At 40.4% G+C, this 14,642-nt stretch overlaps 1 protein-coding gene across 1 annotated transcript in view; it reads right to left on the bottom strand.

Moving 5' to 3' along the window:
• The window catches only part of Man2a1 (mannosidase alpha class 2A member 1), a 167,723-nt gene that overhangs the window by 95,897 nt on the left and 57,184 nt on the right, over positions 1 to 14,642 (bottom strand). The window contains exons 6-7 of the mRNA XM_028873993.2: positions 8,419 to 8,592; positions 2,937 to 3,123 (exon numbers count right to left, since the gene is read on the bottom strand). Coding sequence (XP_028729826.1) covers positions 2,937 to 3,123; positions 8,419 to 8,592 — 361 coding nt within the window. The remainder of the gene's footprint in view (positions 1 to 2,936; positions 3,124 to 8,418; positions 8,593 to 14,642) is intronic.

Raw genomic sequence — 14,642 nt, 5'->3', positions numbered from 1 at the left:
AACAATGATATTAACCACATATAAACAGAACTTCCTCTCTAGAAAAAAGAAATAAAAAGAAAATATAATAATAGATAAAACATGTACTATGGATGAGTACCCAACCTACATTACTGAGGCAGCCATAATTAAAAAAAAGGGGGAGGGGGTTGACTGATAGATGAAACAAAGCTTAAATATGCATGGCTTATAACAGAGAGAAAAGACAGTATGAACATTGGCATGCCTTTACCTTTGACATCCTTCAGAACCTGTGAGCCCAGTTGAGAAGAACCAGCTACCACTTTATCCCTCACAGCATGTAGCAGACACTCAAGAGATGGATGGATGACTAAACAACTAGCTGGCCAGCACCACATTTGAAGGCATGTAGCTACTATTCGCTCGTGACTTACTCCATGCTAACAAATGTCAACTATTTCCATAACTCTAAGATTATCTGATATTCAATGAAAACAGGCAATCTAAAATACAATGATAGGTCAAAAATTAAATTGGTGTATGCTATTTCCTCTTTTGCAAATTGGAGGAAGGCAATGAACCAAAACTATTAAAAGATGGCACTTGTCTATTACAATTAAGTCTAGTTTTCTTTAGCTAATTGACTAGGGGGAAAGATGTCACGAAGCTAGCTGGCATGCCTATATTTGATTTCTTCTTATGACCAAGTTTAAAAAAAAAAAAAGACGGTATGTGGATATTAACTAACCAGCAGAGTTCACATTCAGAAACTTTTTAAAACTCTATACAAGTATTACATAGATCATTCTCCCACATCTCCTGAGGAGCCTGGAAGTAACTTGAGAATCACTGGAACTCAGAAGTAGGTTTATTTTTGAGGGACAATCTGTGAAAGGTTACACAGCAATATAATTACACAAAATGTGTTTGGTCCCTAATAATACACCTCCTCCAAAAGGCACCTTCAGCAGCACCAAGAGACCAAAGGGGACCTCCCCAATTGAAATATCGGGCTAGCCTGAGACACTGTGAGCACCTGTACATACAACCGCTTGCTACATGGACAGGTCGGCATCACTCATTACCAGTCTTCTCTTTTTACTACAGCCTCTGGTAAGCACTGTTGGGGAACATTATTTTAAGGTGTGTTACTTTTGTTTATATTGCATTTGTTTAACTCTGTGAAGCTGTGTTACTGTGCCTGTCTAAAACACCTGATGGTCTAATAAAGAGCTGAACGGCTAATAGCGAGGCAGGAGAAAGGATGGGCAGGGCTGGCAGGCAGAAAGAATGAATAGAAGGAGAAATCTTGGAAAGAAGTAGCCACAGAAGGAGGAGGACATCAAGGGCCAGCCACCCGGCTACACCGCAAGCCACTGCGTAAGAAACAAAGAAAGGCATACAAAAATAGAGAAAGGTAAAAGCCCAGAGGTAAAAGGAAGATGGGATAATTTAAAGTTAAGGAAAGCTGGCTAGAATCAAGCCAAGCTAAGAATGAGACTCCATGTGTGATTTCTTTGGGAGCTGGGTGGTGGCCCCCCAAAAGAAAAAAACAACTAACAACAAAATACAGCACGAGCTCATTCTCAAAGGCCTGACCAACCTCTCCTAGGGGTACCCTAGACTTGGTCAGTATCACAACCACTGTGAAGTGAGAATCTGACAAAGCAGAGCTTCGCAGACTCAAGAAGGCTGCCCCAGGCCCGTTCCAATGATGTCTGCTCACACTGGCATATGTCCCTTATGACAAGGACTCCATCAAGGTAAAATGACCCAGTATCACTTTCTTCCTCCCAAATATTTTCAAAATATTTTTTCAATTTTTGAAATTAAAATATATTATTTCCCCCTTCATTTTCCTCTCTCTAACCTTTCCCATACAACCTCCCCCTTGCTCTCTCTTAAATTCATGGCTTCTATTTCTTTAATTGTTGATGTGTGTGTGTGTGTGTGTGTGTGTGTGTGTGTGTGTGTGTGTGTGTATGTGTGAATATGCATGTGCATGAGTGATCTGTGTGTGTTTATCCTAAATATATAGAAAACCCTGTAACTGCCACCTTACTAAACTACACATTTTTAAAAGTAATTTTTAAATACATAGATATGCTACTACATAAATCCTAATTTATTTATGAGATTAAGCACATATAAACAGCACTCCCACCTGATGTATGTACTACCATATCAGTTTACTTAAAGTTACTCAACTATTCCCATGTAACCTCCCCCTAGCTCTCTCTCAAATTCATAACCTCTATTTCTGATACATATATATGTACATATATAAGAAATATATACACATATTACACACCTCTCATTTTAAGCGTGAGAACTGAACTTTATAAGGCGCAAAGTGAGAAACTAGAGGTAACTTGAAATGAGAAGTTTCCTTCACTGGTGCATTGTTTTCTGAAGAATTGGTCCATCCTTGTGACTTTTATTCACAAGTTATTTAAATATAAATCATTCTAATTAAAGTCTTCTATAAGTCAAAAACATCAGAAAGATGCAAAGATGTGTATTCATCCGAGCTGTGCATAGTCACCATTACTGAAATTGTTATTAAGAGATAATTATACTCTTCACGTGCTCCACTTCAATAAATGTGTTTCTGCAGTTGCACTGCTTTTCTTACCAATTTGTACAATGGGGACCAAAAGTCTTATTATCAACAGAAGTATATGAAATCAATCAAACACAGTAGAAAGCTTTTATAATGAGTATGAAGGAGATGGTAATAACAGCATATTATAGGTTAGCCATTGTATATTGATCTACCACCGTTCACTTGCCATTAAATTATAACACCTAAAGGTACGGTCAAGGTGCTGCCATTTCGAAGTTGCTTTAGATCTGGTTTGAATGAACAACTTTGAGTGAGGATAATGTTGGCTGCCAACACCCACTTATTCGATCCTTCAACAACTCAGTAGCCATAGTGTTCTTCGTGTCTTACAAAACACGTATTTTTATACCTGCTTTGCACATTTCCAGGAGATATTGCTTCTGGTGGGACTCCCCAGGGACAACCATATCTGCCTCCAGGAAGCCGTTTAAAATCAAACTGGCAGCATATTTTAGGGTCAGGTCCACAAGTGTGAGGGATATCATAGCTGTAGAAGGGCATCATGTGGCACAAAATGTCTGTGACAGATCCAAGATCTAAAATAAAAAGTCAACATAGTTCTGTTCACCAAATTGTTTCTCCCCAGAACTGTTCAAATGCCATTACTTTATACAAATCTAGGTAACGCAAGCTGTGCCCTCAATCAGTAGTCATTTTTATACCCCAGAAGCATTTCACAGCTGCAGCTGAAGGAAGATCGGTAGCTCACCCTCATTCACCTCTTCTATCTACTAGAACTGAAATAGAAAAGTCCCTGATGAACCAGCAACTGCTGATATGGAGGATACAACCTGAGCAAAAGTCAAAGTTACAGCTGGCTCATGCAAAATCATGACCTTGTCTACCCCGGGCTGCCAGCTTCTGCTACATCTGTTCCTAGGGACACACTGTGACAGCTACATCAGCCAGGGAGGCTAGGTGAGAAATAAAGTAAGAAGAGAGCTCAAGAAACAAAGAAGAAAGGGTGGGCGAGGAGGAGGGAGCCCTGGACAAAGGCCAGCTCCCTACAGCAGGAGAGATACAGAACACTGCAAAGTTCATGGAGTGTCTCCTGCTGGTCCCTAGGAATGAGTCAGTGGCATTTTCCATCACAAAAGGTACACAGGAAAGGGGAAATTCCAATTCAAAAATCAAAGCAAACCAAAAGAGTATGGAAATTTAAGGAGAGCTACTGATAAGAGGATAGTGCTTTAGAGACCTCGGATGTCAGCATGAGACTACTGCCCTGAACAGTCAGAAGCAGACCTCCAGGTGGACTAGAGGTTTGTGAGTATGATGCTATGCTTTAACAGCCCTCTCCTTTTGTATGTGTGTGTTTCCAGCTTCTACAATGGGTATTGTTTCTTTAATAAAGACAAAGCAATCAACACATTTTTAACAATGAAAATAACTGCTTTATTAAGAATAAAACACACATACAAGCTCCACATAATTTGAAGACATTTTTCAAGAAGCCACATTCCCAAGCCTATTAGAGAAGTCCTAACCAGTTTTAACCACTTCCTTGGCAAAATTTTAAACTATCCAAAAACCTGTGTTTCTGTGCCATGCTCTGCAAGTGTCAGTGAACTACACCCCCAAGTGTGACACTAAGGACAATGGTCACTGATGCTTGATACAGCCTGTCACAAGTCCCAAAAGTGGTGGTAATAATCTCCAACATTCTTCCTTTGATCAAGACATGGACCATGTACCTTTCCTAACACCCACCAATCAGCAGCTTCTTTTACATAGTCAATATTCTGCATCTGGTTTTGTCTATAATGTACTAATCAAAATATAATTTCCTAGCCGGGCGGTGGTGGCGCACGCCTTTAATCCCAGCACTCGGGAGGCAGAGCCAGGCGGATCTCTGTGAGTTCGAGGCCAGCCTGGGCTACCAAGTGAGCTCCAGGAAAGGCGCAAAGCTACACAGAGAAACCCTGTCTTGAAAAACCAAAAAATATATATATATATATATATAATTTCCTTATATACAGGATATTTTCTATATTCTGTACTAGCTGTCATAAGCATATAAAACTACTCAATAATTTCTTGCCAACTTATAATTCTAAGCAACTTGAAACATGCCAATTATTTAAGCAAAGCTTCTTCAAATTAATTCTTTGTTTTTCAGATTAAGATGTATGGTGTCACACCATACATAATATAACACCCTGCAAATTCTGGGCTTCCCTGCATGGTGAGTTTTTCCAGAAAGAAAGATAGATAGATAGATTGATAGATGGATGGATGGATGGATGGATGGATGGATGGGTGGACGGACAGACAGACAGACGATAGCTAATATAACTAATTATGTTCCTTGAAGCACAGGAACATATATGGAGAAGTTTTTTTCTAGATGTAGAAACAACTTCTTTTCCTAAACACTTGTGCACAGACTACTTGGGAACCAAGAGTGAGGTAGTCAATGGCCTCCTCACAACCTCTCAGCAACAATATCTCAGCATGGAAGTCGGACTGAGCCACACTGTACTGGGGCAGAAGCTGCAACTTCAGGAACTACACATGACCAAGTTCAAACTTCCCCAAATGTCTTCACGAAGCTAAGCTTCCATTTCTTTAACACACGCACGCATGCACGCACGCGCACACACACACACACAGAGATATTAAAAATAACTCGGTGGGAGGTGATGATGCACACTTTTGATGTGGATATCTGTATGCTGTGAATGTGTTGTTCTGATTGGTTAATATGTAAAGTGTTGATTGGTCAGTAGCCAGGCAGGAGGAATAGGCAGGACAAAGAGAGAGGAAAATTCTGGGAACAAGAGGGCTGAGTGAGGAGATGCTGCCAGCCACCACTGCCATGAGAAGTAAAATGTAAAGATACCAGTAAGCCACAAGCCATGTGACAAGGTATAGATTTATAGAAATGGGTTAATTTAAGATAGAAGAACTAGATAGCAAAAAGCCTGCTATGGCCATACTTGGGTTTACTTGGGTCTGAGTGGCTGCAGGACTGGCAGGATTTGTCCTGATCGTGTGCCAGACAGAACCAAAAAAACTTCAGCTACACACCTTTAATCCCAGCACTCAGGAAGCAGAGGGAGGAGAATCTCAGTGAGTTTGAGGCCAACCCAGTCTACAGAGCAAGTTCAAGGACAGGCTCCAAAGCTTCATATATAAATCCTGTCTCAAAAAGAAAAAAAAAATCAGGAGAAGCACCAATAAACAGCTTAATGACGGGACTCAAAAAGATGGAAAAGCATGAACAAATCATATCCAAATCCAGTCAATAGCAAGAAATAATCAAAATCAGAGGAGAAATCTACAACACAGAAAGAAAGAAAACAAAGAATCAACAAATCGCAGCTGATCCATAAACAAGATTGACAAACTCTTGGCCCAACTAACCAAAGGAAAGAGAAGGTCCAAGTTAACAGTCAGAAATGAACATGGTAATGTTTTAATAGACACCAATGAAACTCACAATATTATATGGGAATATCCTGAAGACCTGAACTCTATTAAGCTGGAAAAACTAAGAGAAATGGATGCTTTTTCTATGGTTAGTGAAACCACCAAACTTAAACCAAGACGTTAACGACATAACACAGACCCAATAAATGAGCAAACAGAAACAGGCTTCCAGCTAAAAAGTCCACAGCCAGGTAGATTCACATCATACCATTAACTACCTTTAAAAAAAAAAAAACTGTAATATATGTGATCTTGTGTATAAATATATGTAAATAATTTTAGTGAACTTATCTCACTGAGGCTAACGGTGCCAACCCTCCAAGAGTCAAAGACCCCCTAACAAAAAACCCCAATACATGACAGGAAAAGCCCTCTTTGGAGTTGTTGACCAGGGCTGTCCATGAGACTCCCAAAAAATATACAGGCCTATATTAGCGCCCTGGATTGTCACCAGAGGCAGAAGGTAAGTCCCTATCACAGAAGACCCGTGTCCTTCAAAAGCAAGGCCAGAGCTCTCTATGCTGGAACTGACCTGAAAGAACCCTCCCTGAGGACTAGCTTTCAACAGTACCAGAAGTGCCATACCAGCTTCCGGAGGAGGGAGGCAACAACAGTCCCACCCAGCTAGGATGTCTACAAACTACAACAACCCTAAAGGTCCACTAGTGACACACAGACCTTAGCAGCCAACACTCAGAAGAGGGAGACCAGGTCTGGTACTAGAAAACTAGCTAACTACTCGGTATAGTGAAATCATGGTTATCGGAGGAGAATCTATATCCACTACTTTACTAAAGCAGCATAACTCCTAACAGCAATCTAAACATTAGTCCTTACACTCACAGGTAGGTTTAGTCTTCGCTCCTCATTAAGAAAACTTCACTCTGCAACAGAGATAGTACAGAAAACCACAACCAATCAACATGCCGAGTTGTGCGGCCCAGTCCCCTTGGAAACAGCTACGAAACACTCCTGCAGCTAAGGCTCAGGGGTTATTGTGGAAGAAAGGTAAAGAGTGGAGGAGTCAGAAGAGCAGAGAGTTGGCTGTGAGCGTGCCTCCGACTAAGGTCAAAAGCTACTCCCATAGCGTCTAAGCGCCCTGACTGCCCAAACGTGATCTGAGCAAGGAGCACCCGTGGATGTGCAAAAGTGGAGGGGGAAAAGGCCAAGAGGCCTTAAAACCCGATACAAAGAGCTACACACAACTAAGAAATGCTGAGAGCGGGAGAAATAGTCTTCCCAAGGAACAGCACACAAATTGGTTATTCAATACCAAATGGTCAGCCCTGAAAACCCGCATACAAATAATGTTGGACAGATAGTGCAAGTTATATTTAGAAAATATATGTATATTAATATATGTATGCTATAACGATTAATAAAAAAAAGAGAACATTAATTTGAAAGAGAGCAAGCAGGGTGTATGGAAGGCTCTGGAAAGAGGAAGGTAAAGGGAGAAATGTTTCAATTGTATCATAATCTCAAAAATAAAAAAGTGGGGATTGCTAGAGGCAAAGACCTTCCATGAGGCCTAAACCCGGTCTCCTCCAGAAAAAAAGCTGGGTAAAATTTGTTTCCATTTGTGTGCACACAGGAAGGGTGAGGATTCCCTGAGAGGACACAATCAAGGTCTGTTCAAGGGAACCTCTTATAAGACGCAGAGAGAAGAGAGAAGGAAGGAACACTAGCTGGGTGGAGACGTGCAACTTCTAAGGCACGCTCAACTTTCTGAGAACACAGTGCTTTCCCCACGAGACCATATTTGCGTCTGTTGGTTATACAACTTCACAATTTTCCAAACATGAATTGACATCAACGTTTATAAGAATCTTGACACAAATCAATGGAAAATAATTGCCCTATAACAAAAACTATCTTTAAGCAGTCTGATGGTCTTGCACTGCACTGTAAATAACACCCACTGTGGTATGGTGCTTTGAATGAGAGTGTCCTCATGGGCTTATACATTTGAACACTTGGTCCAGTGGGTGGAACTTTCTGGGAAGGATTAGGAGGTTTGGTAGTGTTGGAAGAAGTTTGTCCCTAGGGGTGAAATTGAAGTTTCAAAAGCTGACACCATTCCAGAGGGTTCTCTGTTTTGTGATTATGTCTCAAGATAGAAGTTCTCAGCTACTGCTCCAGGAACATGTCAGCCTACCTGATATCATTCCCCGCACCATGATGATCATGAATACTAACCCTCTGGAACCATGAGTCCCAGCAAACATTTTCTTTTAGAAGTTGTCTTGGTCTTAGTATCTCTTCATAGCAATAAATAACTAAGACACCCACACTGGTGTAAGTTCAGAACCCCTGTGACCATACAGCCCAGTCAAGTGGAATCATTGGCTTTCATCAAACACTATGTACCCCAATTCTGTCTCCAAAATACTACATACCCCAATTCTGTCTCCAAAAAAATTCCAACGTTTTTTCCAAAGAGAAGTGTTTTTTCACTGAATAATGGACCCTCTGGATGAGCATGTGTGAAAATCCAGCACGTTTTAGAAGATAAGCCATTGTGGGTGAATGTCCAAAAGGATCTATGGCCCAACCTGAACGAGGTTTCACTCCTGTTGATAAAGAAAAGAAGTGTTAGTATTCTCTTTGTGACTTTGTTCTGTTTTAATGGTAAGTGAAATAAAAAGAATACATTGAGACCCATCAGAGTTCCACAGTCTCCTGGGCTCGAAGAGAAATGGAACACTCCCTACCCTTCACAGCTATGATTAAGCAACTGCCAGTGACTGGAGGTAGACCAGTACTCAGTCTGTCATGTGGGGTTAGACAACCCAGGAACTAGCTGATCTGTCAATTCAAGTTACACTTCCAAATCTCAACAGTCTGCCATTAACACCTTTAAACAGCCCAACACCATCATGTCACACATGGCAGAACTGATTGAAATAACTGTCCCCCATGCTTCACTGAGTCTCAATGCATTTTGATGCTCTTCCTTTCTCTCTACCTAGAATGAGGTCAATGGAATGCTTGAAACATGGCTCAGAGCAGTTATAAGAGCCACCAGCTAAAAATGTGCCTGTTTCACAGAGAATAAAATGTGACAAAAATAAATAAATGCACAGGTTAGAGTTAATGGGACAAGAATATTCATCCAGCATTGGACAAATCTGATCATTCCGTTAGTCAAGACTCAAAGAGGTCTTCTCTTTACATTGTAAAACTTGACATAACTAATAGAGCTGTGCACAGGTGTTTTTTCACTCAAACACCTGTTTAGCATTCCCACACATCTACAATGATGAGAGGCCTGAGGGTCACAAAAATGAGGTAAAGCTGATCCGGGCTCAGGTAGCAGAGTTATCATTCAAATAGCTATGACTCAAAGTAACTCATAAGACAGGAGAAAAAGGAACCTTGCTGAATAATTCTAAAGTATAACACAGAAAGCAGCAAAGGGAACTGAGAAGGAAAAGCAAAGACCCATACGAGACTCAAGTCATTACACACACACACACACACACACACACACACACACACACACACACACACACACGTTGGTGAGGAGTAGGATAGTTATTATTCTTGATTGTGGGGGGCCATCCCACCCCCACTCTCCCCAGCGTACTCTGGAGCAGGAGCAGCAGGAAATATGAGATAGAAATATAACTAAAGAGAGACAGACAGAAACACAGGATAGCCTCGGGAGGGCCCGGATCCTTATCCATCGGGCCCTGACTGTCTCTGCTAAAGAGCTTTTAAAAGAATGTCAAGGGGTGGAGCAAAAGACCTCCCCCCAGGCACAGCCAAGTGCAGACCCTTCCAACCACCTGGCAACCTCGCCCGTGGTCAGATCATCCCCTTATGCAGCTCTGCTGTGTCAGGCAAACTCAGATCTCAGAAGGAAACTTCTATGGGCTCCCACACTTGCTGTATCTCCTATAAATTTATTGTATTTTACTTTTATTAATTGTGCTGGCTAGTTTTATGTCAACTCGACACAAACTATAGTCATGTGATGAGGGAACCTCAATGGAGAAAATGCCTCCAGAAGACTGGGCTGTAGGCAAGCCTGTATGGCACTTTCTTAATTAGTGATTGATGGAAGAGGGCCCAGTCCATTGTGAGTGGTGGACCCCTGGGCTGGTGGTCCTGGGTTCTATAAGAAAGCAGGCTGAACAACAAACCACTGAGCAGCAACAACGCTCCATGGCCTCTGCATCAGCTCCTGCCTCCAAGATCCTGCCCTGTGTGAGTTCCTGTCCTGACTTCCTTCGTGATGAATAGTGATGTGGAAGTGTAAGCCAAATAAACCCTTTCCTCCCCAAGTTGCTGTTGGTCGTGGTGTCTCATCACAGCAATAGTAAACCTAACTAAGACTGGGGAGAGTATGTGGATGTATGTGTGAGCATCAGTGCGTCCAGAAGAGGGTGTTGAATCCCCTGGAGCTGCAATTACAGGTGGTTGTGAGCTGCCCAGTGTGGTTCTGTGAACCAAACTTGGGTCCGCTGGAATAGCAGTCACTGCTCTTAACTGCAGAGCCATCTCTCTAGTCCCCTCCTATAAACCATTAATTAGAAAAACTTGAATGTACGGTAAAGAAGTTTAGTAAATATCTCACACTGATCAAGGTTTAGCATTGCCAACACTGGTACAGGGAGATATCATGTGCCTCTCAGAAGATGTAGAGAATGATAGAATTACCAGTGCTGGGATGTTCTAGCCAAAGAGCTACATACTACAGCAACAATTTAAACTAACCCTGAGGAAACAAATTCAGATTGACTGACTTTTTTCCAAAACCCACTTATAAACTGGGTGGTGGTGGCGGTGGTGGCGGTGGTGGCGGTGGTGGCGGTGGTGGCGTTGTCTTTAATCCCAGCACTCCGGAGGTAGAGGCAGGTGGATCTCAAAAACAAAACAAGAAACCAAAACTGGCTTATACGCCTCAAAGTATTGTGGTCAAGAAACCCCAAGAAAAGCTGAGGAAATACTCAAGATGAAAGAAAACGAAGAGACGTGACCACTGAATATAACGCATGATCCTGGATCAGACACTCGACTTTGAGGAACAGCAGCCTCTATGTACAGTGTTGTTGAGGTAGCTGAGACGCTCCGGAGGCAGCCTGAAGTAGACTGTCCTGTTGCAGCGCTGCTAATACTCCCGATTTGACAACTATCTTCTCATTACAAATAAATGTCTCCTGATTTCTTAGCAAATACACTATCAAGTGTTTAAAGATAGAGACAAAAGCACCTCTGACTTACTATCATGTGGTTCATTAAAAAACAAAAAACAAACAAAAAACATCTACTATGTTCAGGATACATGACAGTCCTTCGCAAGTAATGCCCTAGAACATTTTCTGAGTTTGCAGTTTCAGGAGTAAGTATCATCATAAATAAAAGGAAAAGTAAGATTCTAAGCAGGACATCAAATGTCAGAGAGTTCAGTATCCATCAATTTAGAACTGGAGCAACATTGATGATTTTTTTTTTTTTCCTATTGAAATCACTGGAGCCACAGGAGGACAGCCAGGTCCAATGGAAAAAGGAATCCAAAAAAAACATAAAAATACTGAAAAGATGCAAACTGCATTCAAAAAACAAAACAACTTTGCTCTGAAAGGAGGTCAGGGCTGGGGAGAGACTGCTGGATTCCAGAACTTGCCAGGGTTTTCCTTGGCATTAAACAAATAGTATTTTTAAGGGTAAGAGGAAGGTTCAGGAGTAATATAAAATACCCAAACTTTTATAATAAAAACAAATAGGAAATTCAGGCTATTATAATAGTGTATATCACAAACAGTTACAAGTTATCCGTTTCTTCTTCATTCAGCTGAAATGTTACTATTCTATTTTTACACAGTATACCAATTATTTATGTAAAGTTTGTTTAATAGCAAGGTTACTACATATAATTATTAACTTATAAATAATTAAAATATTGGGTTTCTTATAAGACAATTTTAATTGACATTTTAGAAAGAAATCAGATTATATCCACAATTATGGAAATATTTTTAGCATTACTAAAAAAAAAAATCTACCTCCGAGTGAAGGTCTTGTAGGCATAAACTGTTGCAGTAAGCTTTTCAAATGCCCATAAAATATTTGGAATGTAAAGGGTTCAATGCTGACTAGTTATTACATTAAATATCATAAACCAATAAATAATTCACATAAATGTATCACATTAAGAACAAAATCTAATCTCACTTATGAAAACAAATATAAAAATCATAAAACAAAGAAATTACTACAAAGAGTGAACTCCACAGTACCCAAGCCAGAAGGGACTTGCTCTGGAAGTCAATGACTTTTTAATTGAGCAAACTGCCATGACACTCATAGAACAAATTAGAGAAACCACATAATCTTAATAGATATCTGAAAGAAATGCAGTACATACTGCAAAATGATAACTACTAGAAAGAATTTTCCCAACACTATTAAAAAATCTACATAACATAATAGATACTATAATATTTAGTATCTTTAAGCAATTTCATTAAATATCTGAAAGAAGGAGGCAATGGTCACTGTTGGCATGTGACTGCTACAGATGTCTGAAACAAAGCAAACAGATATATGGTCTAAAAACTAACTGTACTAAACAGATAATTTTTATTTTTAATTAGGACATATTTACTATATGCAATAAATTATATAAACTATTAGCAGTAATAAAAAGAGAAAGTAAACTTGCCACTCATACATACAAATCAAAAGTTGTCTTAAATACTAGTTTTAAACAGGTAAAAGAAAGGAAAAAGGTCATGGCTACTGGTCACTGTGGACCTGGCAGATTCTAAAATCACCTGGTGATGGGCCTTGGACATATCTGTGGGGGACCCTCTCGACTACGTCAATGGATGGGGAAAGACACCTCTCACTTGCAGGTTAGGGTCTAGGCTACGTGTGTGGACACAGTGACTGAGCACAGGTCTGCACTCACTGCTCTCTTCTGGTGGATTCAACTCCCGATGCCTGAATTTCCCTCCCCATCCTGATGGACCGGAACATGGAACTGTGAGCTAAAAGGAATCCTTCTCCCCTAAGTTGCACTGTTAGAGTATTTTATCCCAGCAACAAAAGAAGAAACTAAGACAGGTGTCATTACAAATAAAAGAACAGAGGCTGGCAAGATGGCTCAGTGGGTAAGCACTCGCTGTGCCAGCCTCATGACCCAAGTTCAACCCCCAGAACTCACGGTGGAAGGAAAGAGCAAGCTCCTGAAAGCTGTCTTCCTACTACCACACGTGTACTGTGGTACACACACATCTGCCCTCACCTACACACACCACACACACACACAGACAGAGACAGGAGAGTAATAAAATCTTAAACAACAAATGAACAATCACAAAATGGTAGAAAATCTTATGTGCTAAATTGCTCAAATTCTGAGCAAAGAACACACAAAGGTAACACCCAATTGAAAAGAGTGAGACTTGAAAACTTCAAAATAAGCAAAACAATGGACATTAAACACTAAACACACTCAACATCCTTAGCTGTGAAATAAATGCAAGTTGAAACAGTACAATCATTTTATCTCTACTGAAATTGTTACTTGAAAAGACTAGCATTAGAAATGTTGGCAAAAATAGAACAAATTCATTGCTGGTTGGGTATACAGTAGTAAAAGCACTTTGCAAAGCTTTGTCATACCTATAAAGTTAAACACAATGTACCCAGCAATTCTATTCCCAGTATTTATCAATGACAACGAAACAGGCTTTAAAAAGAGCTGGTACATAACTGCTATGAAAGCCTGTGTCATACACTTAGAAGTACACTACAGACATTTAACAGGAATCTGATTTAAAACTAAATACTACTCAGCCATGAAAAGGAGTGAATTAACAGCATATGCAAGAACCAATCACTGCTTTATGGTCATGGCAAGATATAAGATAGCTATACAAAAATCAACACACAGTGCTATATATACTACCAATAACTACTCCTAACTGAAATAAAGAAAATAAATCTCATTTACAATGGCAGCTAACAAAATACAGTATCTAGGACCAAATGCAACAAAGAAAAAAAATGAAAGCCATGAAAACATTACTGAGGGAAACTAAAAATCTACATGAATGGAAACACAGCTCGTGTTCATATAGCAGGATTTGGTGTGGTTAAGATGGCAGTGTTTACTGTGTGGAATATCCACACATTCCTACCAAAATCACAACTTGTATTTATTTCTTTTTATTTTATGTATAAGAGTGTTTTGCCTGCCTGTAAAGTATGTGCAGAGTTGCATGAAGTGCCCAAGAAGGTCAGAAGAGGGCAACAGATCCCCTGGAACTGGAGTTACCAGCAGGTATGAGTCAATAGGGTTTCATGTATTCCAGGCTGGCCTGGACTTTACTAGATAGACCAGGATGACCTCTAACTCCTGCTTCTCCTGCCTCCATATCCTGAGTGCTGGGACTCATAGTGTGCACCACTATGTCCAGTTTATGTGATGCTAGGAATTGAACCCAGTGCCTTGTGCATGCTAAGTATTCTATCTACTGAGCCACATCTCCAAGCACAGCTAGTAGTTCTGCAAATATTAAGTGATCTAACATTCATAGAAACACACACACACACACACACACACACACACACACACACACACACACACACTAAGGTGTCAGGTTCCTGA

Source organism: Peromyscus leucopus, chromosome 13 (assembly GCF_004664715.2).
Source record: "Peromyscus leucopus breed LL Stock chromosome 13, UCI_PerLeu_2.1, whole genome shotgun sequence".
NCBI classification, from domain to species: domain Eukaryota; kingdom Metazoa; phylum Chordata; class Mammalia; order Rodentia; family Cricetidae; genus Peromyscus; species Peromyscus leucopus.
This window is presented reverse-complemented; position numbering and strand designations above follow the sequence as displayed.